This window comes from Furipterus horrens, unplaced genomic scaffold (genome assembly GCF_987537825.1).
Source record: "Furipterus horrens unplaced genomic scaffold, mFurHor1.1.pri manual_scaffold_11, whole genome shotgun sequence".
In the NCBI taxonomy this organism is placed as follows: domain Eukaryota; kingdom Metazoa; phylum Chordata; class Mammalia; order Chiroptera; family Furipteridae; genus Furipterus; species Furipterus horrens.
In genome coordinates this window covers 79,976,109-80,001,428 of record NW_028327181.1, presented here as the reverse complement: position 1 = coordinate 80,001,428, position 25,320 = coordinate 79,976,109, and the positions used below count along the sequence as shown (strand labels likewise).

General features: G+C 38.2%; 1 protein-coding gene across 4 annotated transcripts in view; it reads left to right on the top strand.

Moving 5' to 3' along the window:
- The first annotated feature begins 1,381 nt into the window (after nucleotides 1-1,381).
- STAT5B (signal transducer and activator of transcription 5B) overlaps nucleotides 1,382-25,320 on the top strand; it is a 62,349-nt gene continuing 38,410 nt past the window's right edge. For 2 of the 4 annotated variants that reach the window (XM_090292780.1, XM_090292781.1), the window contains exon 1: nucleotides 1,382-1,523. Coding sequence is in view for 2 of the 4 variants with exons in the window: in XM_090292782.1 (XP_090148908.1) it covers nucleotides 8,691-8,732 (42 nt within the window). In the remaining 2 variants the exon portion in view is untranslated. Of the gene's footprint in view, nucleotides 1,524-8,629; nucleotides 8,733-25,320 lie in introns of those variants that run through there. The other 2 variants (XM_090292782.1, XM_090292779.1) reach the window with 2 other exon arrangements.

Here is a 25,320-nt window from a genome sequence, read left to right as displayed (position 1 = left end):
AAGAGAAATGTGGTGTGCCTTGGTGTCGAAACATTACAGACAGTGACTGTCAGAGGGATTGCCAGAGAGCTCAGGGCTGGAGCTTCCGTCCAGCTTCCTGCTCAGGCCTGTCCTGCTCCAGCCTCCAAGCTCCCTGAACCTACTCTGTTCAAAGCAATTGTGCCAGGTGTTGGCCCAGAGTGTGGGATAGAAGCAAGAGCCTGCCTGGGTCAGGGAGAAGGACTTTGTGATCAGCTACAAACACAAGGATCTTTGTGGCTGGTGTTATTCTGGAGGTGAAGGGGAGGCTGTTGGGAAGAGCTGCCAAAGGAGGATTGATTATAGGAGGACTTGGGGACATGCTGGTCTGGGTCATCCCTGGACATGAAGATTTTCAGACTGTAGAGAAGGAACCTCTGCTTGTATGTGTGGGGTCCTTCTCCTTCTGCCCCTGCAGCTGGGGCTCTGGAGATCTGACATGCCTTGCTTTGGTGCTGGCCCTTGGAGGGTTGCCAGGGAAACCGTTGGCCAGCTCTGGAGATGTACCCAGAGGAGAGTGGGTGACTCAGGCTGCCTTCTCAGATACTGCACCCCCTCCCCATTACATGGAAAAGGGTCTCAGAGACCTCTTTCCTCTGGATCCTACAGCAGTGATGCAGCTTATTCTTCCTTTTTTGGATAGAGCAGTCAGCCCCCTCCCGCAGCTCTGACTGGCGGGGGAAGCTAGCAAGATTCCCCAGGGAGCGAAATGGTCTCATACGCCCCTGTCCCCCATAGATTCACTCTGGAACAGTGGACAGATCCAGTTGGCCTTGGTGAATGTATAGTGCTGCGTCCATCCAGGCTTTCCGCCATCTGAGTGGTAAGCGGCAGGAGCCCTGGCTGAAACGCCCTCCTGGGAGCAAACCCGGGATAATTATTGATGGGACAGCGGCGGACTTCTGACCTCAGCCTGGGAGGGATAGGACCCAGAATGCGGGCCTCAGCCAGGGGGAAGGGAGGTGGGCGGGCGGTGGAGGGGGGCCAATCCACGCCACACATAGTAACCACACCAGTCTGGCCAGAGCCCTGCTAGCAGTGGTCGACACTAAGCAAAGCAACATGTGCTCGTGGGCCGTGGGACCTGGTTGGGGAGCCGAATGGGGAAGCCACCCCCGCTCGGCTACACGGGACTGCGCGCGGCGCCGGCCCCCCGGAGCGTGCAGCCACCCAGGGTGCGCGGAGCGGGATCCCGATCCCTCCAGGGCGGCCGCGGAAGGGGTGCGAGAGACCGCAGGGCTCGTGAGCGCGCTCCAAGCGGAACCAGGAAGCGGTGCGCGCCGGCGCGGGGCGCGCTCGGGATGGCGGGCGGCGCGCGCGGCCGGTCTCCGCGCGAGAGCGGCGCGCGCGCCCCCGTGGGCCCCGGCGCTAGGACAGTCGGCGCCCGGAGCCGTCACCCGGGCGAGGATCTTGCGCAGGCGACTCCGTGCGGCGGCCCGGCCGAGAGAGGGAGCGAGCGAGAAGCGGGCGGGAGACAGCCGCTGGCGCCCGAGGGGCCGTGCGAGGTAGGAGCTGCGGGACCAGTCCTGGGGTCGGGGCCCGGGGAAGAGACCCGGGAGTATTCCCGGGAGGGGCCCCGCGCTCCAGCCGCCGAGACGCCCGGCAGGGCCGCGCGCCGCCATCGCTCCGGGGCAGGGAGGCGGCCGAGGTGGCTGCGCGCTGGGTGAGGGGCGGTAGGGGCCGTGGGGGCGAGGGACCCGGGAGCGCGAGGGGTGTCGTGCAGAGGCCGCGGTGGGCGGAAGGTGTAGAGCAGAAGCGGTGCATGCGCGCGTGTCTGGGGAGGGGGGTGTGAGGGACCCCGGCGCCCACCCCTGAAAGCCAAGGGGGCTGCTGTCGGCCACTCACACTTTCGTGGTGCAGTTCCGAATAGCCCCCACCGTCTTCTTGCTTTTCCTCCTTTCAGAAGCGGTATCTGCGACTCCCGGGGGTGGGGTGAGCCCGGGGGTGCCCGGTGGGGTGGGGGTTATTAGTAAAGCTTCTGGGAACAGTGCCTTATAAGGAGTCAAAGCAACAAATGCGAACATTTCGATAAGGCTCTGGGTGCGAGACCCCAACTCAGGACCCGCCAGGCCTGGGCTCGTGCGTGTGGCAGTGGGATGCAGCGTGTTCTTTTTTTCTAGCCCAGGTTAAAGAGTAAAAAAGTGCTTCTAGTGTCGGGATAGATATAGAGACGGAGGAAGGGGAGTCGTGTGTCCCAAAAGCTGGTCCGAGGCTAAAGGAATCTGGCAAGATGGTAAGGCTGATCAAAGAGGAAAGAACTTGTGTGGAGCAAGAGGCGATTTCAAACCCTTGTAGCCAGCCAGCAGTGATGGAAAATGCAAAGAAGAAAAACAAGTACCAGCCTTCAGGAAGATGAAATTAATGAAAACCTCAAGAATTTTAAAGGCAAAAAGAGATAGCAATCCTTTTTCCCAAAGAGCCATGCCCAGGTGTTTTTCTTCTTGTCCTCTGTGACCCCGGCATAGCTTTCAATCAAATAAAACAGTGCTAAGAGCCGGTGGTAGAATGCTAGCTCTGGAAACGACCCTGAGATTATGCTACATTCTTTGATTGTACAGAAGAGGAAACTGAGGCCCAGATAGGTGCAGTAAGTGGCCGGCTCAGTTCACAGCTGTGTGGTAGTTGCCGGACCGAAATGTCCGTCTGAGGACTCTCAGATAAGTGCTCCTCCCAAGCACAGTGAAGTAGTAGACCTTTGCCTAAATACAGTTTCATAAATTGTCAGGAATGTTTTGGGGGAATGCCCTTTGAAAGGCTAGTGTGTCACCAAATTATTAAACTGATCTTATGTAATTTTTTTCAGTCTTCTGATGGTGTTTATCATCTGCTTGTATCTTAGGTTTCCAAAGTGATTGGATAGCCTCCTAGGCCATAATAAGCTTTTAGCTGTTGAATATATTATCTCAAATAAATTTGTTATCATTCGATTAAGATAATAGAACTTTGCCTCTTTTCACAAGGTTCTTCTGTTCTTGTACATTTGTTTATATTGTTTATAGTCATTTGCTATAGTTTTTAGAAGAGAATATATTTTAATGTGCCTTTCATGGCTTTAAAATTTTATTTTGTAATACGATGAACATTGGATTGGTTCTGATCATTTCAAATGGATTCCACCATTTGAAGGTTCATTTTAAGGTTTCGATGTTTTTGTTTGTTTTGGTACCAATTTCCATCTCATGGAAGATCACAGCTGTTAGACTTGCTAGCGTAAGTGGGAAAGGGGCTGCTGATTTTCAGAAAAAGATTTACTCTGTGACAATTTGTAATGTCTCTCATGTTTAATTAAAAGAGCACCACACCTTTGGTCAGGTAAGTGTCGTGTAGTAGATTACTTGTTTTCTGTAGCCTTTGGAAAATGAAAATTTCAAGCACCTGGTTGAGACATAGAGGAAAGAATGAAGAGATCTTTCTTTAAAAACATCAGGAAAAAAAGCGTTGATTTCTATCACCAGCAGTTTAGTTATTGCATAACTTGGAGCTAAAGTCTACATAAACTCTTTGCTGTATATCCAGCTAAATAACTTATCCCACCTTCTCACTTGCTTTTGCCTTTTCAATATTCACATTTTTGCTAACAGGATATTAATATAGATTGTGTTAAAAATTTTAAGGTGGACGTGTTTCTTAAATGGATACTTCATGATATATGCGGTGGAAGGGGAAAACAGTACTATCATTGTTTGGACTGTTACAACATAAATATTTTGGTCAGCACTTCCTATTGTGGCCCAACTTCTCATTTCATCTTCATTTTCTTGCTCTCAATTGACTTTTTAAAATATTTATTATATGTGTAAAAAACCACATCAAGTCTAGTAAAAGATGTCATTATCGCTATTTGGGTACTTGTGTCAATTTTTTTAAAGTTATATTAAAATTATTTCAAGTTATATTCAAATTATGTGTGACTTGTGTTAGGTTTATATTTATGAATGTTTTTATGACGGTTCATTTGGCTTATTTTTGTGTAGGTAGGTAATACAAGTAGTCTTATAAAAGGAAGATGTTATAAGTAGGTAAATTATATGCTCAAGATTTGATTGCAGGTTGAAGGTAGAATCAAAAATAGGTTAACTGTTCTAGTGCTCTATACGAACATGTATGTACTCACAGATTTCTGGACCTTCTAATTACCAGTGACACATTTTTCCTTTGTATTAGAGTACAGATTACCACATTATTCCTACAAAAGAAAGCACAAACCTCCCATTTTTATTAATTGGTTTTGAGCATTTGAAACTTACTCTTTTAAAAAGTTATCTGATAATTCTAGGTTACTGAGCTCTTCAGAAAAATACCCTTTTACTACATAATAAAGTATCAAAATAGTTTGACTCTGGAACTTCTTAATAAAAATAATGTTTTAAGAGTTAGCTGTAAAGTATCACTGTCCCCAATTTTGTGTGGTATTTAAAGGAAAAAACTTTTCTTTAAATCTGAGCTTTGTTAATAGAACTGTTCTAAAATCGGAAGTATTTTTTCCCTTGCAATGTTGAAAACACAACTTATATGCTTATTTGTGGGAATAGAAAGTCAGATTGAACAATCTAGTTTCCAATGATCAGACAGTTTTTCTGTACATTTAAATTGTGAGCATCGTAGTGATACAAAGGTTTTTGTTAGTTGTATTCTCTCTTAATTAGCATGTCCTTATTTTAAGTAGAGTATTGATGTTGAAATTTGTAAAAAATTAATGGTGATTCTTTACTACTGAAAAACCTAAGCCAGTTTGGAGAAGATTTTATATATCTAAGTCTATGCTATTTTCACTAATCAAAGAAAGGAGTAATTTGCAGGTGGTAGGTTTTTAGTTGGTTGAATGAGACCCTCGCTTTTGGTGGTTTCAGAGTTTTAGATGACGTTTTATTACTTTTGCTAGTTTTGGTCACACCCATGACTTCCTTGGAAGGTATCTTTGAGGTTTGGTTTCCTTTTTTTTTTAATGGTAATATTGGGGTGGGGGTGCTTCCTGTTTGTATTTTCAAAATTAGGTCCACATATTAACCTTCTCACAGTGTCACATTTTAATTTTAAACAAAGACAAGCATCAGATGCCCTGTGGTTGTCTCCCACCTTCTTCACAACAGTTTTACTAAAGACCCAGTCGGGAAGACAAGACATTCCTCAGTCTTTCCGTGGTTCTCTTCAAGGTTTAGCAGCCTTGGAAGAAATCTTAATAACAAGAATGCAATTAACACACACACAAAAAATGGGGGCTGCTGCCGTCTGTTTCCTCCCAGGTACCTAGAAAATGCACAACACTAAGACAGTGGCTACGTGTTATGTGATGCCTTGGATGTCAGCCTTTAAAGAAAGATTGCCCCAGCTTTATATGATATAGAACCCCATGGATTAAGCAGTGACAATAGCAGTTTTTCTGACTTCACCTGAAAGCCATACAGAATGTCATGGAGGAGTTAAATATTAGAATGAAGAGAAATTTAGGGTATGGTGGTAGAATTTTGGAAGAATCACCCTGAGCCATAAAAATCTCCTTGACCCTCCTGAGTAATTTTCATGTGGTAGGTTACTGTTTATAGAAACGTTGGAGTATGAGTTGAGGAGAAGTACATTCTTGAAAAGAGTGTGTAATAATACTGTTTCAATGATGGAAGCAAGAGGTCTTTTCTGGGCCTTCAACTAACTTTATTCTAAGAAGTGTAATAACTAAATAGACTCTTAATTAAATTGGCATTCAAATCTGTTTGCAGTTTAGGGGCTGCTTATCTCTTCTAAATTTTCTTTTGGATCACATTAGTAAAAGCAGTACTGCATTAGTATGTTGTACAATTATGCATTGTGCACCTTGCAAATAAGTTTAATACATAGAGTATCTTAACCTCCCATTTCCCCCCCAATATTCAAGAAAGGAGAAGTTATAATTTGTCATATACTGGATATTTACTTCTTTGGGTTTATTCATACTAATTACATCCATTCCCATATATTATAATGCTATTAAGATGAAAAATACACATATTGATTAATAATGAACATTTATTTATCTTTTGGAAGCTAGCTTGCAAAATCTATTCCAGCACTCAGTGTCCATTTATTCTTACCTTGCCTTTGGCACTCTAAGTCCTTTTTTATTTTCCCAGATTTCTATTATGAAGAGAAATATTTCCATATTCTATGCACTGCTAGTTTTTTGAAGTGCTTGTGCTGACTCATTTTTTTAATTGTACTAAGATACAGAGTATGGTTTGAGAGCAGTAATGAGATTCTCAGAAAATATGAAAACTTTCCTTTCTGACTCGTTAGAGAAAGGTTGGGGAAGACAAGGGGAAATACATCAGTGAGCCAATCAGTTATTGTTATTTGTTGGGATTAATTTGGTGACTAGTATTGTCAGTGCCCATCAGGCTAGTAAAAGTGAATTTGGGTTTACTCTTCAATGATAACAGAACATACTGAAGGGTTTTCTAATATTGTTTGTTTTCCCCTGGTAGGGGAAATTTTTGTATATGGGAAATCAAGCCGAAGTTAACAGTAACAGCCACATCCATGAATTGTAGTAAAAACAATGATTTATCACTCTAGGCTATAGCTCATCTGGGAAGATATACTAATTATCTATATAATCATTGTTATGCCGTCTTTCAAAAAGTGATCCGAAAATTCATTAAAAAATAACTCCGATTATGTCCAAAGCCTAAAAAGTACAAAGATAATAAAAATAATACCTAACACTGTCCTCATACAGTGCCAAGGAGACACTGTTGTAAGCCCTTGCCATGTTTCAACTCATGATCCTCAGAGGGGTGGGTATTATCCTCAGCTGAGAGATGAAGAAATGACCACAAAGTAGTTAAGTAACTCGTCCAAGGTCACATTGCTAGTAATGACAGGGCTGGATTCGGATCCAGGCCACGGTGACTTGAGGCTGCGTTCCTAACCCTTGCACTGCTAAGGAGTGCGGGCAGCTGCAGCCTTGCAGTAAGACAGTGGCTTCTGAAAGGCTTGTGGTTCTTTCTTTGTGTTCCAAAGTGGGCTCTTGTTTTTTTTTTTTTATAGTAGAAAAAAATTTATGTATATTAGGAATTTCTCTAAGGACTGAAGATGGTAAGTACTGAAACAGAGAGAGGGTCTTAATTTTAACTGTAAGTTGTCTTGTGTTATTCCACTGGCATTACCATATACATCATAGGAGAAGAGCTGTAAGCTGTATTGTTAGCCTGTTTACAAACAAAAGGATCTTCTGTGCCAGTGTGGCATGTGACACAGTGTTTGTTGACTGAGGATATGACTCTCCAGCTCATTTTATTTACAGCCTTACTTTGAAAGGATTATGATCCTAATGTTGCTTTATTAAGGCTTCTGAGAGCTACTAATTGGGATTTCTGAGATGGAAGGACTTAAGAATTTTAATTTTGGTGAGGGGGAAAGGCAACTGAGTGAATTACTATGTTTAGAGCTATACAAAAGGTCACTAGAAACTAGTATCAGAAATGTATTCCTTTTCCTCTCTGCTGCTTATTTTCTCTTAGCACTTTTCCTTGGAGGTGGATTGTGAAGTTAAATCTTGGAGATATAGTTCACAGCCTTAACATGTAGTGATTTGAATTTGAGAGATAAAGTCAGGGACAAGAAAAACTTCAATTCCCTGAGCAGAGAGTATAAACTAGTTCAAATAAACAGAGGATGTCAGCTTCCAGGATTGTCAAACTATCACCTTTGACCAGGGTTGAATTTTCTTTGAATGTTGACAAAAGTTACAGTGTCAGTGGAAAAAGCTTATTGTGAAGTATCTATAACTCAGAATTTCCTTATGTTTGTGTCAGTGAGATCCTACAATTAAAGCTTTTTTTTTTTTTTTTTTTTTAATGTCTGTTGAGTTTTAAAAGCCTTCAGTGGGGTTTTCCAGCCTTTAGGTGAGAGTAAATTAGAAAGTTTGTGAAAAACTAGTTTGTGTTGTCTAAAATTCAGAGCCTGTAGCTGGTGGCAAATCTTTGTAAAGAATGGGATTTAAAAATACAACCTGGGGGAAATGTTTTAACTGAGCTAAATTCACAGATGTCGTTGTAGTATTTATAGAAAGAAACTGTTGAGCATTTAATCTGTTGAAGTACTAAAAATTAGAATTTATCAGCTTTATTACATAGCATTCTTCAAGATATTATCCACAGTTTAGGTAAAATGATCCCTCAGAAATAATGCTAATTGTATTTTTTCATTTTGTTTCACATTTCTAAAAATCTCTTGTTCATCTTATTAGGCTTGAGACAAGTAGCAAACTGGAGGTCTACAGAAATATACAGCTCTTTACAAAATGTGGTAGTTGGTTTACCCCGTGGGCTTGTTTTTAGGATTTGTGATCTGCTCCTGGTAGAAAGTGAGGGAGAATTATAGTGAGAATTGGACATTATAGAGCCTCATTCCAAAGGTATGGAAGGTCTAATATAGAGAGACATGATGCAAATATTCCTTTTTTATGCTGTTATTGTTTCAATTATGTAATGACAAATGGAAACCCTGAAGCTTATCCTGAGCATATTTTAAAGATGAGTTTATCTTGCAGTGAGTTTAAATATCAAATAAAAATACTAAATTCATTGTAATGTGAATAGAGCTTGGCCTTCCTCTTTAACTGTTGAAGGTATCAAAACAAAATGGAAAACATTTGGCTTCCTGAATGACATGACCACAGTTAACATGCTGAGCTGGTGATGAAGCCTGAGCCCTTGATTTTGCAACACAGAGCACAGCACGTAAGTGTAAAGGAATGAGCCCTTAAGGAAGATAACTTATTACCTAAAGCACACATTTAAAATTTTGTGCTAGAAATGTGACATCGCGTTAAAATTGATGGTTTTGAATTTCTGTTATCCAAATGTGAACAGCCTAGCTTGGACAGAACTTAGCATTATGTTCCTGTTATGTTGGTAAATTTGAATAGAACAAACTTATAACAGTGGCTTTTATGGAATAGTTTATAAAAGAATGTATTGAGATACACACACACAAATATTAAAAACTTCTTTATGCTCAGTGTCAGAAACCAAAGGTAAGTGACAAAATGAGAAAAATATTTTTCACATATATGACAAAATGTTATGAGTTAATATTCTTAATATGTAAAGAATATATACAAATAAGAAAAAGATGTTTCTCTCAGTGGGAAAAAGGAACAAAAGAAGAAATACAAATGGCCAATAATTACACAGAATTATGTTCAGCTGCACTAGAAATCGAGAAATGCAAATAAAAACAATGACATAATTTTTCCAGTTAACAGAGTTACAAAAACTAACAATATTGAAAAAATAAGAAGTGTTGCTTAGGAATGTGAGGGAAACTAACAGCTTCATTACTCATTGTTTGAAATGTAAATTGGTGCTTTTTTGAAGTTTGATATATGTATTGAGAGCCTTAAAACTGTGCATTCCCTTTGAGCTAACAGTTCTATTTAGATGACATAATCTGAAATATATTCAGAGATTTATATAGTACAGGGATATTCCTCATAGTGTTATTTAAAATAGCAATAAATTGGAAACAACTTGGTGTGTTCAGCATTAGAGGAATTGAGGAATTTCCATGCAATGGATTACTATTTAGCCATTTCAAATCATGTTATAAATATTTAATGACGTAGGTAAGATTTATAACATATCACTAAATTTAAAAAATCACATACAGTTGTGCTTGGAAAAAAAGAATAGACATTGAAGAAAGATTCTTCTGGGCTGTAAGAGTCTGGATGTGTGTGTGTGTGAATGCTCTTCCTAGTATTTCCTGTTCATTATTACCTGTTTAATGAACAGGAAGTACTTCTGTAATCAAGAAAAAAGTTATTTTTAATGAATGAATGAAGAAAACGTGATATGTATATTCCTTCTTTATATTATATATATAATGGAGTATTATTCAGCCATAAAAAAGAACTAAATCCTGCCGTTTGTGACTACATGGATTAACCTTGAGGGCATTGTGCTGAGTGAAATAAGTCACACAGAGAAAGACAAATATTGTATGATCTCACTTAAATGTAAATCTAAAACCACCACCACAACAACAACAACTCAGAAACAGAGCAGATTTGTGTTTGCCATGGGCTGGGTTGAAATGGGTGAAGGTGGTCAAATGGTACAAACTCCTGTTGTAAGTTCTGGGGATGTGATATACAACATGGTGACTATAGTTAACAATACTGTGTTGTATATTTTAAAGTTGCTGAGAGTGTAGATCTTAAAAGTTCTACACACACACACACACACACACACAATTTGTAACTATGTGATGGATGTATTAACTAACGTTAATGTGGTAACTATTTTGCAATATATAAATATATCAGATCATCACATTGTATATCTTAAACTCACACAATGTTATGTTGATTATATCTTGATAAAGCTGGGAGGAAATGTAATTTTTAAAGTAACATTTGTGTATTGATTTATCTTAGAAACCTGTTTTTGTCTTGAGTTAGTGATTCCTTTTTAGGAGCAGAAAAATTAGTAGTTTATGATGTTTGTGTTAAATATTTGGCCTGATATACTAATTTGATATGGTTATATGACATTTTGTTGAAGAACTAACTATATTAAAATTATCATTGTAGTCAACATTTGCAGAGTTAAATAATTTGAACTTGAGCACTGAGTTAGTTCCTATATTTCGTGGAATGCTCCATAAGCTGATGGAGAATTATATTGTTTTCTAAATACGATAAAGAAATTACATTGTTTTACTTGTGTATATGCTCAGTTAAGCTACCATTCTTTTCAGGTTGAAGGTGTGTTTTTTTTCAACTTTTGAAAAAAATTGGCTTAGTTTATTTTAACTTTTTACTACTCTGAACATCGTATTGTTTCAAAATATTTTCTGTGTTTACTTTTATACTGCTTTCTCTTTCATGATGATACCTACAAAGGTTGCTAGGTTTCCTTTTCTTGTAATTCCATTAGTTACATTTAATGACTTCTCTAAATGTTTATTATGATATTCATTTGGGAATATCTGGTGAAAGATACTTTTTCTTGGGTATATGTCATTGTTGATACAAAAGACTTGTGTTCTGATTTAATTAAATTTACATTAAGTAGTTTCTTTGTAACCAGATTTAGTGTTTAAAAGCATTTAAACATTTTAAGGAGTTTAAAGAAGAAAAATAAAACATTATAAGCTGATGTTTTAGGAGAATTCTGGAGCACAGAATTCTTATCACTTTGCAGCAAATAAAATTACAATCTTAAAAAATATGTATTTTTGAGTCCAGCAGAAGACCTACTTATTTTATGTTAAATTTATCTTAGTAAAATCTACTTTAATTTAGATTATCCCTTGTAAATTATTGTAATGAAATTTACTGTAACAGAATTTTAAGTTAGTTTTGAGACTACTAAAACATAAAATCGATCATATAGTATCTTTTAATGTTAAACCTGAATCCATAAGTAGTTAATTCAAAATTATGAAGATGAGTATTTTCACGTATTGAAAATAAAACTATAAATACATATTGCCCAATATGCCTTAATTAATAAATCCTGTTGATTTCATGGTTCTTTTGCTTATCACTTCTTACCTCCTCTGCCACCTGAAAATGTGATAATCTCATTTAATTAAAAAATATGTGTATCTTTGGTTTCAGTTTATTTGTTGCTGATTTCTCTGTAATCTCTTTTATCACCATGATATTATTGTGACCAGTTAGACCAGTTTCTTCTCTTATACCTGAGTCATTTTCACCAAACCATGAGATGTTATATAAATCATGTACATTTGGGGCTTCAAATTTAGCATCATATATATTATAATATGACATCAGTCAATTATACAACATATTTTTAAGTTAATATATAAAATGATGTATTGCTTTCCTCACTAAAACTAGTTACTTGTTTGTGGTACTTTATCCGATTTTGAGAACTTGCCTATCCTCTCAAAGATAAGTCTTTTTCCAGTCCATAAACCTGAAGGTTAGCTCTTTAAAGAGTTTGAATGTATATAGGGTTCAAAAGATGCAAAAGACACATATGCAAAATTTTGTTTGAAACTCTTTAATCTGCTTTTTGTCTCTTAGCTCTTGGAGGACTTTTTGAAGTTTTGTGGGGTGGTGGTGGTGGGGAGATGTTTAAAATACTTCCAAAGTGAGTAAAGAAATGTATTCCAAAATTTTATGGTAATTTGGCTACCAATTAAGGTAAGACTTAGTAAGTACTAAGTAAATATTTGTTGACTAGTGAAGGAATGAAATGAGCTGTACAATTACATTTGCTTTTTAAGACAAAGTTAGACAACACCTTGACCCATTAAACTGTATATGCCTGTAGTTAACTATTAGAGGATTAGGGGACGTTTTGAGACCCCAATTAAACCATTGACTCTCTTTCCAGTAAAATATATATACACATAAACTTTTCCTTACACCTCGAGAGGTTCATGGACTCTGGTTGCCAGCCCCTAATATAAACAACCAGCTCCCCATTACCACAGTTATTGGAAGTAGAAAATATGGAGAAGAGATAAATAATCCAAATATATGGTTAAAGCAAACCTCTAGTCTGATCTTGTTGTTCAGGGGCTCAGGAGGGACTTGTTTCCTCAGAAACTTAATAAATATCAATCGACTTTAACTTTTTAAGGTATTCCATTGTATAACACTACCATGATTTAGTTAATCTATTAATAGATATTTAGGTTGTTCCTAGGTTTTCACTTTTATAGACAACACCATGGTGCATATTCTTGGACTGAGTAGACTTTTTAATGTTTACCAGACCATCTCCTTAATGTAAGTTCTAGAAGTGGAGTTGCTGAGTCATTTACATAGATAGTGCCAACTGCCCTCCAAAAAGACTATCCCAGCTGATATGCCCACCAATAATGAGTGCATGAAACAAAATTACAAAGGCTGATTAGGTTTTATAAGATTGTAGCTCAACTGAGGTTTTTGGGTTTACCTAGGGATTTTTCATCTCTTTATAACTGTGTTTCTATGAGAAAATATTCTATGTTTCAAACAACAAACATACAGATGGATTTGGGAATATAATTTTATTTGTAAGGCCACAGGGAAGAGGTGAGGAGTTGCCTGTTGTTTATTTACAGAAGGATGCAAGGGCTTGAGCATTGAACTTCGATGTATCAGTCTAAATTGTCTTGTCACCTGTATGACCTTGCTTACAACTCTAAAACTAAAACAACCCATTCTGTTTTAGATATTACTCAACTATCAAATTACTTTTAGAGGTTTTATTTTGTTTTGCTTTGGGGGGAGGTGTGAGTTTGAAACAGAGTTTGCCTAGAAAATAATCATATTCTTTTGGTCTTAGCTACTATTCATTTTTATGGTACATATACTTAAAAGTTGAAACTTGAAATCTGGGATCTTCTCATTACAGATGAAACTCCCTTTCAAAAGAGATTTTGTCCCTTCTAATGTTAGTGTAGTCTGAGGAGGTACCGAAGAGAAGGCAGTAACTTTTAATTCTCTATGAATGAGGTAATGATAACTCTGTGTGTAACTCTGAATACACAGGGTTTTAGAAGTCCATCTCTGTAAAGAGATTCTTGAACCTCCGGTAATGTCTACGCCCCAGTGCTCTGAGTTCTTCAGGCCTTCTCAATGGTCTTTAGGTCTCTGATTCTAGAAGGAACCTTTGAAGAAATGACTAGAACTTCTATGTTACTTTAGAGATTGGCTGATATCTAAGCCAAATTAGTTGGCTTTTTAGTGTTAAATAAAAAATTCAATATCTTTCAGTAAGGTGGGCTTTTAGGAACCCCTTTAATTTAGTATGGTGCCAAAAGCAAATTAATTATAACACTTAAAACATTCTGATATACTTACTGTCGTTAATGTCTCAATAAAATTGAGGATTATTTCCATAAAGGAAAAATATTTTTCTCAATATAATATGGCAGCTTATTTTAGAATATTTAAAATATTTTCTTAGATGAAAACTTAAGAGCATGCACAGAAGTTGTTATACTCCAAGGAGTCTGATTCTTTTGTTTAAAAGTTCATTATATTGACTAAAAGATTGTTGTGTTGACTTGAGAAACAGGTGACACATTTTTAGATATTTCAAAATGTTTTTGTTATACCCAGGTTTTCACTGATGGTATTTTTTCTTTTAGTATGATTTGATCTATATTTTATTCCATGGGGAAAGAAGAAACTAAATGTTTGCTAGCCACCTACCACCTTGTGCTTCTGTGCTTTGGTGGGTAGAAACTTCAGTCTCATTGTGAATTTTTAACTCCATGCTCTGTATTTTTAGTACTTCGTAGAGATTGAATCTACAAATCATTTTGAAAGATAAGGGATTTGATTGTGGCCAGCATGAAACTTATCCTCTAAATAAAACTGTGTATGCTGGGGAAAAAGCTGGACTAATACCACATTGAAATGATCTTAACTGTGGAATCCTTGATAAGACCCAGTTTGTTTTGCACGTACTATAGCTCCATAAAGATGATCAACTTCCAGCAGGGATGAACAGATGTCCTGGGTTCATAAGAAATTGCTTTCCTGTTGTCAAGCCTTTCACAAAAGCTAGTCATCACCCTTATTCTGATTTTGTTGGGATTCTTTGAAAACTTTTTTTTTCCATATAATTGGTTTGAATGCACAGACTTCATTGTTTACCTGTAAGGTTCTATGATAGTCAAGTGATATCCTTTTCCCCCCAACAGAAATAAAAAGAACATTAAAAACATAAATGAGAAAGTATAGTATAGACTGTATTTATTTAAACTTTCAAGTATTTAATAGTAGATACGAGAGTCTAAATTCCATAAAATATAAGTCCATTTTGTTCCCTGCTATATCTTCAGTACCTGAAATAGAGCCTGACATGTAACAGGTGCTCAGTTAAGTGTTCGTTAAATAAATACTTATTTATGAGAGGGTTGATCACATACATTAGTTTATGGTAGGCAGACTCTCATCCCTGGTAATAAGCATTGGCTGGTGTTACAGATACCTTAATTCCATTTTTTCCCCTTTAATCTCAATAGAGAGGATGTATTGAGAGACTGCTTCAACCCTCAGAAGGGCTGAGAGCTTGCCTTTTACTGTGGAAGAAAGAAAAGAGAAGGGAAAGCCAATTCTCTGTTCCCTTTGGATTTCAGAGTTAAGAACTGGTTTTTTTCCCCATTAAAATTTTTTTTTTTTTTTTTTTACCATTTTAACCATTTTTAAGTGGCATTAAGTATATTCTGTGGCATTAAGAATATTCACATTGTCATGCAGTCATCACCCCCATCCGTCTCCAGAACTTTATCATTCCAAACTGAAACTGTACCTATTAAACACTAACTCCCATTCCCCTCTGCCAGTCCTTGAGAACTAATACTTTCTCTCTTTATATATATATATATAAATTTGACTACCCAAGGTACCTCATATAATTGGAATCATATAATACTTGTCCCTTTATGTCTGGCTTTTTTTTTTTTTTTTAATATGCTCTTTTGCTTGGAGGCTTGACAGTTTTTGTTTTGTATCTAGACCTAGCCAGTGATGCATATGCAATAAGGATCCAAAAGCAGGTCAATTCAGCAGCTCGTTGCATACCGCTAGGGGGTTATTAAAGCTTTGACAATGTGATTCCTAATCTGTATGTCCGTAGGCTTATCTCCTGCAAGTCTTGCTGATAAACCTGCACTGACAGCAATACCAAAGATTAGTCTTTCTCCATGTTTCATAAAGCAAATTGTTCTCGTTGTTATAGCCTGATTATGAACTGGAAAACTACCAGTATGTTACTGTAATTGTTTATACAGACATTAAGACAAACTCTTCATAAAGTACAGCAGCTACAGAAGAGGTTTTGATTGCAGCTTCATTAAGACATTATATGCTCGTACTGATTTTTTTCTCCAGTTTTTCTATTTTCATTGTATTTCCCTCTTCCCTCCCTCCCTCTCCTCCTACCTCCTTCCCTCCCTCCCTCTCCCCCTTCTCGTTCCTTCCCTTCCAGTCGGTCCCTCCCTGCCTGCCTTTCCTTCACCGTCCTCTTTTTCATTCTCATTTTTCTGAATAGTTGCTACAGAGACAACCTGACCCTGTTATCCAAATTGAATAACATAGTAATAATGGCTCTCTATCAGTCTGCCTGGAGAGAAAAGGAAAAAGAGAGTAAGAGAACTAAAACTAAGGAGGAAATATCCTTATTTAAAAAAAAACTAGTTGAGGAAAACGAAATATACTGGGAAATCTGGTAAAGAAACAGAGAGAGAGCAAGCACACCTTGGAGAATGATTTGAAAAGCAGCCTGTGCAATATAGATTTCAAGCAGGATCTTAATCTACAGGCGACTTCAGAGCCTTGTACGCTGAACGTTGAACAGAGGGCTAGTAGTGATCTTCTGCGACTGCATCCGCTGCTCACTTGCCCTGGGCAGGTCACTTCTGCTTTCCTTGACTCCATTTTCTCAACCTGTAAAGTGGAGGGTCAATAACTAGGTTCAAGCTTAAGAGTTTGCGCTGAAGCCATGAGAATATGAAAGGTATTTTTTAATTCAATTTTTTGATGTCTACCACTGCAGGTGTTAGTATGCCAGAGACAGAAGTATTGACGATGAAAAATTACCCTGTATCAAATCTAACTCCCATTGGAGAGGTGGAAATGGTTGTGATGGAATTCAGTAAGCTCAGTACCCTGGGATTTCTGACTTTTCGGGGTGCTAGGAGACTCTTCCAGTCCTTCCTGCTTCAATATGAATTGACATCTATTGGCATTGTTGCCCTGCTCCCAGGTCTCCCACATTTAGATTGCCAGCATTTTGAGAATTTACTAATCACAAATAGATCCTTGCATTTTCCATTCCTTGTCATAGGGCCAGTTCAGTATGCTTTCATTGGCACTGAATTTGGTTTTCTTTACAGCAGCAGCTGCTAATTAGTGACAGCTTTTGAGCAAGCAACTTGTCATTTTTGGCAGAGGTAGGGAACATCCATAGCAATTCAAGGCTATATTTTCATTTGCTAAATTTACTTTGCTACATGGAACTACGTCTTGATTAAAAAATAGTCTGTAGTCAAACATGGCTGTATTTACTGAAATACCTTCATGAGTTGGCATTCGATCTGTAGTTGAACTCTTAGGAGATAAATAACAAGTCTAATCAGACCCATGCCATTGGTCCCGGGTCATCCTTCCAACGTTAATTAATCTATATTCTTGATGGAGAACTTTATCTTCTTGTCTTGGCACAATAATGCATCTTTCTGGATTGCATTTGGTAGTGTACATGGTAACCGAAGGCGTGAATTGTTGATAAACACTGCGCTTTTCATTTATACTCAGCTTTTTTGAGACATAATTGGAAGAAAGAAGCAGTTCAGTTTGCATAAGAAAAAGCTTTCTTTGGCCTTTCTGCTCACATTAGCATCGTCACATTTCATGTAATTCTCTCTCTTGAAATTGCCACAATGAGGTGTCAGCTCTTATTTTACAAACTTGTCACGATATTTATGGAATGGTACAACTTGCAATTATATTTACCTTGATTAGCACCAATGATGAGTCAAAACCTCCGTCACAATTTCTATAAAGTGTGATTCAGACCCATTATTCCTGTAATAAGGACTCAAGTTAATGACCTCCACAGTGCTAAAAATAACATCTTGAAGGAAATAACAGACCTACCAGCCATTTCCCCCAAGTTAGGTTATTTTTGTGACTCGGAGGTCTACCAAAATTGTATTTGACACACAAAAATTTTTGACCATCTACCCTGTACTGAGTACTATGTTGAAGGAATCAGAATCAATGAGAAATGGTTCCCACCCTGGGATAACTTACAGGGTAGTTAAGCAACAGGTAAGTCAAATTCACTTTAGTTCTTATGCCCAGAGTGTAGGGCACATTCTCATTCTAGAGAAGTAAAGCATTTCATCTTTTAAAATTGGGATGATCAAAATGATCAAAGGCATAGGATACAAGTATTGTGTTGATTCTTATTTAAGCTAAAGGTGTTAAAAGTTTAGGCACCTTTCATAGATGTATAGAATTTCCAGGTTCCTTGTTCCAAATTTCTCCTTGACATGTTCCTCCACACTGTTAAATTCAGAAGTCTAGTGGCGTGGCTTGGTGAACCCAGATGATCTTCTAACTTTCAGCCAATTATTTGATGTACACTGTACACAATAACATGGTTATTTCTACATTTGTCATATTAGTGTTTATCATTTATATCTGGTCTATAACTTCATATGCACATCAGCGTTAAGTTGACATTGAATCATTGGTATAATGTGAAGTTATCCAGCTGACAACTGACTTCAGTATTCTTTACTGTCCTATCTTACCCACTAGAGTATCTCACAAGCTGTTTTCTCATTTGTACAAACGATGAGAAAACCAGAGGTTAGGGTGTTCCCTGGTAAGTATTGGGAATGGATAATAACGTATTTAGTGGAAAGTCAATAAGGAATTTTGGAACAAATATAACAAGTATAACCAACCACTCTGCTTCTTATAGGAAATGTCACAATGTTCATTCTGACCACAAGTGGTCAAGATCTAGGTTTTGGCCTCATTGGAAAGTTACCTACCCACAGAACTGTTCTCCATTATTCTTCTCCCACTGCCTTTTACAATCGAACACTTTTAGCTGATTTCCGATTGATGTAGAGGAATGAAGGTGACCCACCACACCCCTTGTGTGGCTTCCTTTAGCTGTCTGAAGATTTGCCATCTAGATGTTCTCTGACCTTTAGGAAAGGGAATCCCATATAAAGCATTTTTGGAGTGTTAAATAATCTTTTGTATCTGTCTGTGAGTTGTACTTGCGTTAAGTGACTTTGTAGCTTTTATCATAAAGTAGTCCTAAACCACAGTATCATTGCCAGGAAAACCTCATTTGGATGGGTGAGGGTTTTTTTTTAAGTAAAGTACTGGGGTTGATAGCAGGTACCCTGCAAGTGGACAGCCCAGGTGCTGATCCCAGCTCCTTCCCTTTCTTGCTGCATGACCTTGGGCAAATTTCTCAGCTCTTAAACCTGTTTTCTCATCTGTAGAATGAGAATTAATCACACTGCCTTGTAGTTTTTTCATGAGGATTAAGTGAGGGTGTGTATAAAGGGCCTATAGCATGAGTTCATGACATAGTAGGAGCTCCTCAAATGTTTATTATTAGAGCCGTTACTGTTATTACAATTACTACTTGTGCTTCCTTTGTTGTTATTTACAGTTTGGTGATTAAGTATAGGAAAGGCTTGGAAATGTAATAGTTTTATTTTCAACATGAAACAGTGTCTAGTATTTGTAGCAGTAGTTAATTTAGCATATCTAACAAACTAACACGTTTTTCCTTGAATCCTAAACTGTTCCTTTCAAAGGAGGTAGTCTCAGAATGGGTTACATACTCTCCATCATCAAAGCCTAGAATCTTTAGAACACGAGCACGTCTCACAAAGAGTCTGGTGTCTGTTGCCATCACAACCTGAAACTAGGGAGTTAGAAACCGCATAGAGCCCTATGACATGCTGTAGAGGCCCCTCCCAGGGACCCGTCACATTTTCTTTTAAGTTGTATGTAGACAGCCTAGCCAGGAACCAATCTGGTTGAGGAAACTTAAAAAGTCTTCATTTTTCCTTCCTTCTACACCTTTATACTCAAAAGGATCTAATTTGTTGCCTCTAAGAAGATTGAATGCGTGGTTGCTGTCTTAATTTTAAAGAGCCTACACAAGAATGTGTTGTTGGTTTGGGAGTGGGTGCGTTTTTATTATTATCTCATAACTATTTGGGGTTACTACCCAAAGGAGATTTAAAATCATATTTTCTGTCCTCTTCCCCTTTTTGTTTGTAGTTGAACAGTCTTTTCTCCATGTCTAATCTAAGAATTGTATATGTGCTTCTACTGATTGCCTTAGTGTGTTGGATGACAATTTGACTTTAGTTTGAGAAGAGGAAAGCTAAATATTTATTTTTATATCAATGAACTGGGGACCTTACGTGTTCTCACATTGATTATAGCCCAAATACCATTTTATTTTTAGGTAGCGACTTCTGGAGCATAAGCATCAACTCCAGGATGGTTCCAGTCCTATCCTTCCCCTCCTGTTTAAGGCCACACTAAATCTGGTAGTTTTTCAGTCCCACTGCTGTTTAAAAGTGTAGCTCCATGTGACTGTAGTGTCTTTAATTTAGTCAAGCGAGACACTTTAGGGTTGTGGGTCTTACATTGGCTTTGTTTTTCTTTGGAGCTTTACTGGAAGCCAAACGCTATTGCGTACAAGCTGCAGAAGCAGGAGGGGAAGTTGGCAAGAATTAACTGCTTTCTGTTTGGTCTGTCTGAGGCAGCTGACCTTTTGGAAGGAAATCGCTGCTCTTTGCTTCTTCCTGTAACAGTGCAGCCTGTGAAAGAACAGAGACACAGAAGCCGTTATCCTGGCTGATGTCTTGGGGCACAAGCTGTTAGTTAGGAGGTGGGAGTTTTTCAGTGCACCTGTTGTGTGTTGTAACAACATTCAGTCAAGTTCCCCGGTGCTAGGTTGTGTGTGGATATCCCAGTAGATACATAGTGAGAGAGAATCTGTTTCCAGAAAAGCCAGTTTGTTTTAGCAAAATGTAATTGTATTTTATCACAAAGTGCCAGTGTTAGTGCTCTGGTAGATGTTACATTGTGCACCATTTTAATTCATCTTACTGTTCAATGTCCTGATATTATTATTACTTCTTATACTGGATAACCTTTTTTCACCGAGAGGCCAAACATTTTGACTTTCCTAAGACATGGTGAGCCCTTATTTGAATGTCATTTCATCTGAAAATTAGAATTAACTTCTTAACACCTGCGGCCCATCATTGGAGCCACCTTTTCTGCAGGTATTACACCCCACATGTTGGCATTATCCTCCGAAAGCTGCCGTCAGCTGGGCTTCACAGATGGAACATCATCCAGCGAGCAAACAAAGGAACTAGCTGATGAGGCATTTCTCTATTAAAAGACAAGATTTTAGTTTTCCACTAATTTTAACAAAAACATACTTAGGTTCATTTTCTATTTTTTTCGAAAGGACTTAACATTCAAGTAGCTGTCTGTTAGCAAAAGTGAAGTAGATTATGATTATGGTAAATGCAGAGAATGCAGCTACCTGAAAAGAAGGGGAAAACATGGGGAATACTGTATTCTTCTGCATTTAGTTTGGATTTGGTGGATAGGTGTGCTGTTTCCATTGTATCTAGGTCTCTTTCCCAGGTTTGCTGTTGATAGTAGGATTGTTGGGTGAGCACTGGTGTTGATGTGCATAAAAGTGTACAGAGTAACTTAGGGAGAATTATCTCAGGACTTTCGTAGCAAGATTGCCGTACAGTACTGCCTTTCTGTTCTTGGAAACTGGTCTGATCGGTTCAACCTTACTGAGATAGTGAGAAATCCAAGAGGGAATACAACCCTTGGTGTGGTTATAAATACAGGTTCTCATAAAATAAGTTGATGTCAACAAAACAGGAAGCTTTCCCCTCAGTTCTGTTGGCCTTGGTGTCGGGGCAAGTTTAGGAACCAATGGCTAAGACTTTCTGGGATCTGATCTTGTAACTGTAGCCTTCAAGAGGCCTTGAATCGTTATCCTTGAACTATCAAGGGCCTTCTCATAGGCCAGTTGTGTTCTGATGTGTCACTAGGGGTAAGGGGAACGTCGTTTTGAAAAAGGAATTTTGCACTGCTGTGAGTGGTTTTCTGTGTCCCTCGTTCTATTAACAGTTAGTACAAGTTTGCAGAGACAGGTGCTTAATCATATCAAAGATGAAGAAAGAACCAAACATAAACCTAAGTATATATTATTTCTTGTCTTGAAATATAACTTTCCCCAATTTTTTTTTTCCTTTTTTATTTTCTACGTTTCTTTCAGAAATCACAATTGGACCTAAATTCAAACTGCATTACCTCTGAGATCACGCATCTCCAACCTGGTTTCACTTCCAGCTCACCTTTTATTCCTCTTGGTATTCTGAATGTTGGTATGAATATTTTCGAACACACACAAAATAAGAATAATGTATAACGCTTTTCTATAGATTCATCACTCAAGTTCAAAATTACCAAATTTTGTTAATCTTTTTTCATCTACTTTCCATATATATACTTTTTTGTTTCTTCTGGACTTCAAAAAATATTTCAAAATATATTTTGTGCCATTTACTTTTACACTATTTCTAGAAGAAGGGTTTACTAAACAAAAAATAATATGAACAATATTGAGTAGAAGGCATTTTAAAGGCTTTAAATAAAATATTATATAGATGTCAAAGTTACAAGTTAATCTTAGCTATTAATAGTCTTGAACCACTACTTGAAAACACAGTAAGTTGCTATATATTTGAAAATGATAGACTTGCATTTTTTAAAAATTTTTATAATTCTGAATTTTTACTACTTAATGCCCTACTTAAATCAAGATAACTTCATTTTTAAGAAAATGTCATAACCTGGATACTGTCATGTTGGGAAATATTTTTTCCTATGTCTTTTGCTTGTCCCTTATGGTTGCTTCCTATGGGACAATGAGTTGTACCAATTGCCAATGATTATTAAATTTATATTTCAAGTTTTACATTCTAAACAAAATTTAATATGTAAAAACTGAACAAAAAATTGTACCAAAACTCTTTCACCTAAATGTAATAAGTCGCCTAAATATTGAAAAAAGTTAACCTAAATGTAGTGTTAAGTTTACTTTGACCCTTCTCTGCTATTTGTCTTCCAGTAGATATACTGTGTACACTTTTCATTTAACATTCTTTTATTTATACTTGTAAAAAGTTGCCTATGTGGCCTTATATTTCAACATAGCCTTTCTGTTTTATTTTTTATTATATTTTTCTATTACCATTTATCCCCCTTACATCCTCTTCCACCTCCCTCCTCCAACAATCACCACGCTGTTGTCCATGTCCATGAGTCCTTTTTTTTAGTATATTTTATTAATTATGTTGTTATAGTAGTCTCAATTTTTTCCCCCTTTGCTCCCCTCTGCCCAGGACCCCACTTCCCTCCAGTAATCTCACCCCCCTTTGTTCATGTCCATGGGTCATGCATGTAAGTTCTTTGGCTTCACCCTTTCCCATATTATTCTTAACTTCCCCATCTATTTTGTACCAACCAATTATGCTTCTTAGTCCCTGCACCATTTCCCCATTTCTCCCCCTTCCCCCTCCCAGCTGATAACCCTCCAAATGATCCCCTTACCTATGATTCTGTTCCTATTCTGGTTTGCTTAGTTAGATTTTGTTTTTAGTTTATAGGTTCAGTTGTTGATAGTTATGAGTTTGTTGTCATTTTAATGTTCATAATTTTGATCTTCTTTTTCTTAAGTAAGTCCCTTTGACATTTCATATAAGAAAGGCTTGGTGATGATGGACTCCTTTAGCTTTACCTTGTCTAGGAAGCACTTCATCTGTCCTTCCATTTTAAATGATAGCTTTGCTGGATAGAGTAATCTTTTCAACACATTGAATACTTCTTGCCATTCCCTTCTTGCCTGCAAAGTTTCTTTTGAGAAATCAGCTGATAGTCTTCTAGGCACTCCTTTGTAGGTAACTCTCTGCTTTTCTCTTCCTGCTTTTAAGATTTTCTCTTTATCTTGAACCTTTGGCATTTTAATTATCATGTGTCTTGGTGTGGTCCTCTTTGCATCTAGCTTGTTTGGGACTTTCTGTGCTTCCTGGACTTGTATGTCTATTTCCTTCATTATTTTTTCACATAGCTTTAAATTTTTTGCTCTTCCTCTTCTCCTTCTGGCACCCCTGTGGTTCGGATGTTGGCACGTTTAACGTTGTCTCAGAGGTTCCTAAGCCTTTCCTCGTTTTTTTTTTTTTTAATTCTTGTTTCCTCATTCTGTACTGGTTGACTGTTTTTTTCTTCCTTATGTTCCAAATCATTGATTTGAACCCCAGTTTCCTTCTTTTTACCATTGGTTTTGTGTGGATTTTCCTTTGTTTCATTTAGCATAGCCTTCACTTCCTCCCTTATGCGTTTGCTGTACTTAAGCTTATCTGTCAAGCCTGTGAGCATCTTTATCACCAGTGTTTTGAACTCTACATCTGTTAGGTTGGCTATCTCCTCGTTTGCTAGGTTGACTGTCTCGTCGCTTAGTTGTCCCACTGGAACCTTGATCCATTACCTCTTATGGGCCATACTTCTCCATTTCCTCATCTTGACAGGCTCCTATGTTTGTTTGCCTGTGTCTTAAGTAGAGCTGTTGTACCTGTTACATTGTAAGGGGCGGAGCCTTAGGTATTCGTCAGTACAGGTGACCCGTTTTACCACGTTGTGGCACTGTATGTGGGGGAGGGGTCTGAGAGGGAACAATGCCACTTGCTCAGCACTCACCCCTTTTCCAGGCACCTCTCCTACTTCCGTATGGGACCAGTGCCTCTCTACCTGTTGCCCTGGCTGTCATTCCCAGAGTGGGTGGGTCTGTAGACATTCTAGGTCCGTGGGGGCCCTTTAAACAAGCAGACTCTACTGAGAGACTGGCAATTTCTTCCTCCTCCCCAACGCCCACTGGTTTGCACAGTCAGAAGCAATGAGGCTTTATTTTCTCCAGCGCTGGAACCATGAGCTGTGCAGTCTGGTCTGGTGCTGGGAGCACTCCCCAGTTGTCCCTCCCTACTTTTTAAAACATGTGACTGTACTTTCCACCAGCCTGCCACTGCTGCCACCACCACACCGCATCCTCTCCGCTCCAGTTCCACCCCTCCTACCTGTCTGGATGAGTATTTCTTCTTTATAGCTTTGTTTGTTGGACTTCCATGCAGTTCAGTTTTTCTGGAACTTCTGGTTGCTTCTAGTTTTGCGGTAGTTGTATTCCTTCTTAGTTGTGGAGGGAGATGCAGCATGTCTGTCTAGGCCTACATCTTGGACGAAGTTCCCATGTCCATGAGTTCTTTTTGTTATTGTTACATGAGATGTCATCAGATTAAAATGTTATTGTTTAAACAGTCTCATATTTTGGCCATTTAGGTTATTTATAGTTTCTCACTATTGTGTATTATACTGTCTGAGACTGTCCCTGGGAGTTGACCTAGTGTAAGGTGCTCTTCAAAGCAAATTTTGCTAGGTGAAAACTTAATACTGTAATTCTCAATGGTAACAATAGGGAAGGGATTCTCCTTAATCTAAATGGAACAGAAACCCAATATATATAGTAGTGGCTGAGAAATTTTTATTTCCCAAACTAAAGGATTCCTGCTGTACAAGAGACACATTGGAAGATGAGTTGGTCTTAATGATTAACAGTATAAAAATTGGTAGAGTTACAGACCTTCACTAGAAATTCTGAGGCCTGAAATAATTTCTTTCTTTTCCATAATGCACATAGCCATTACTCG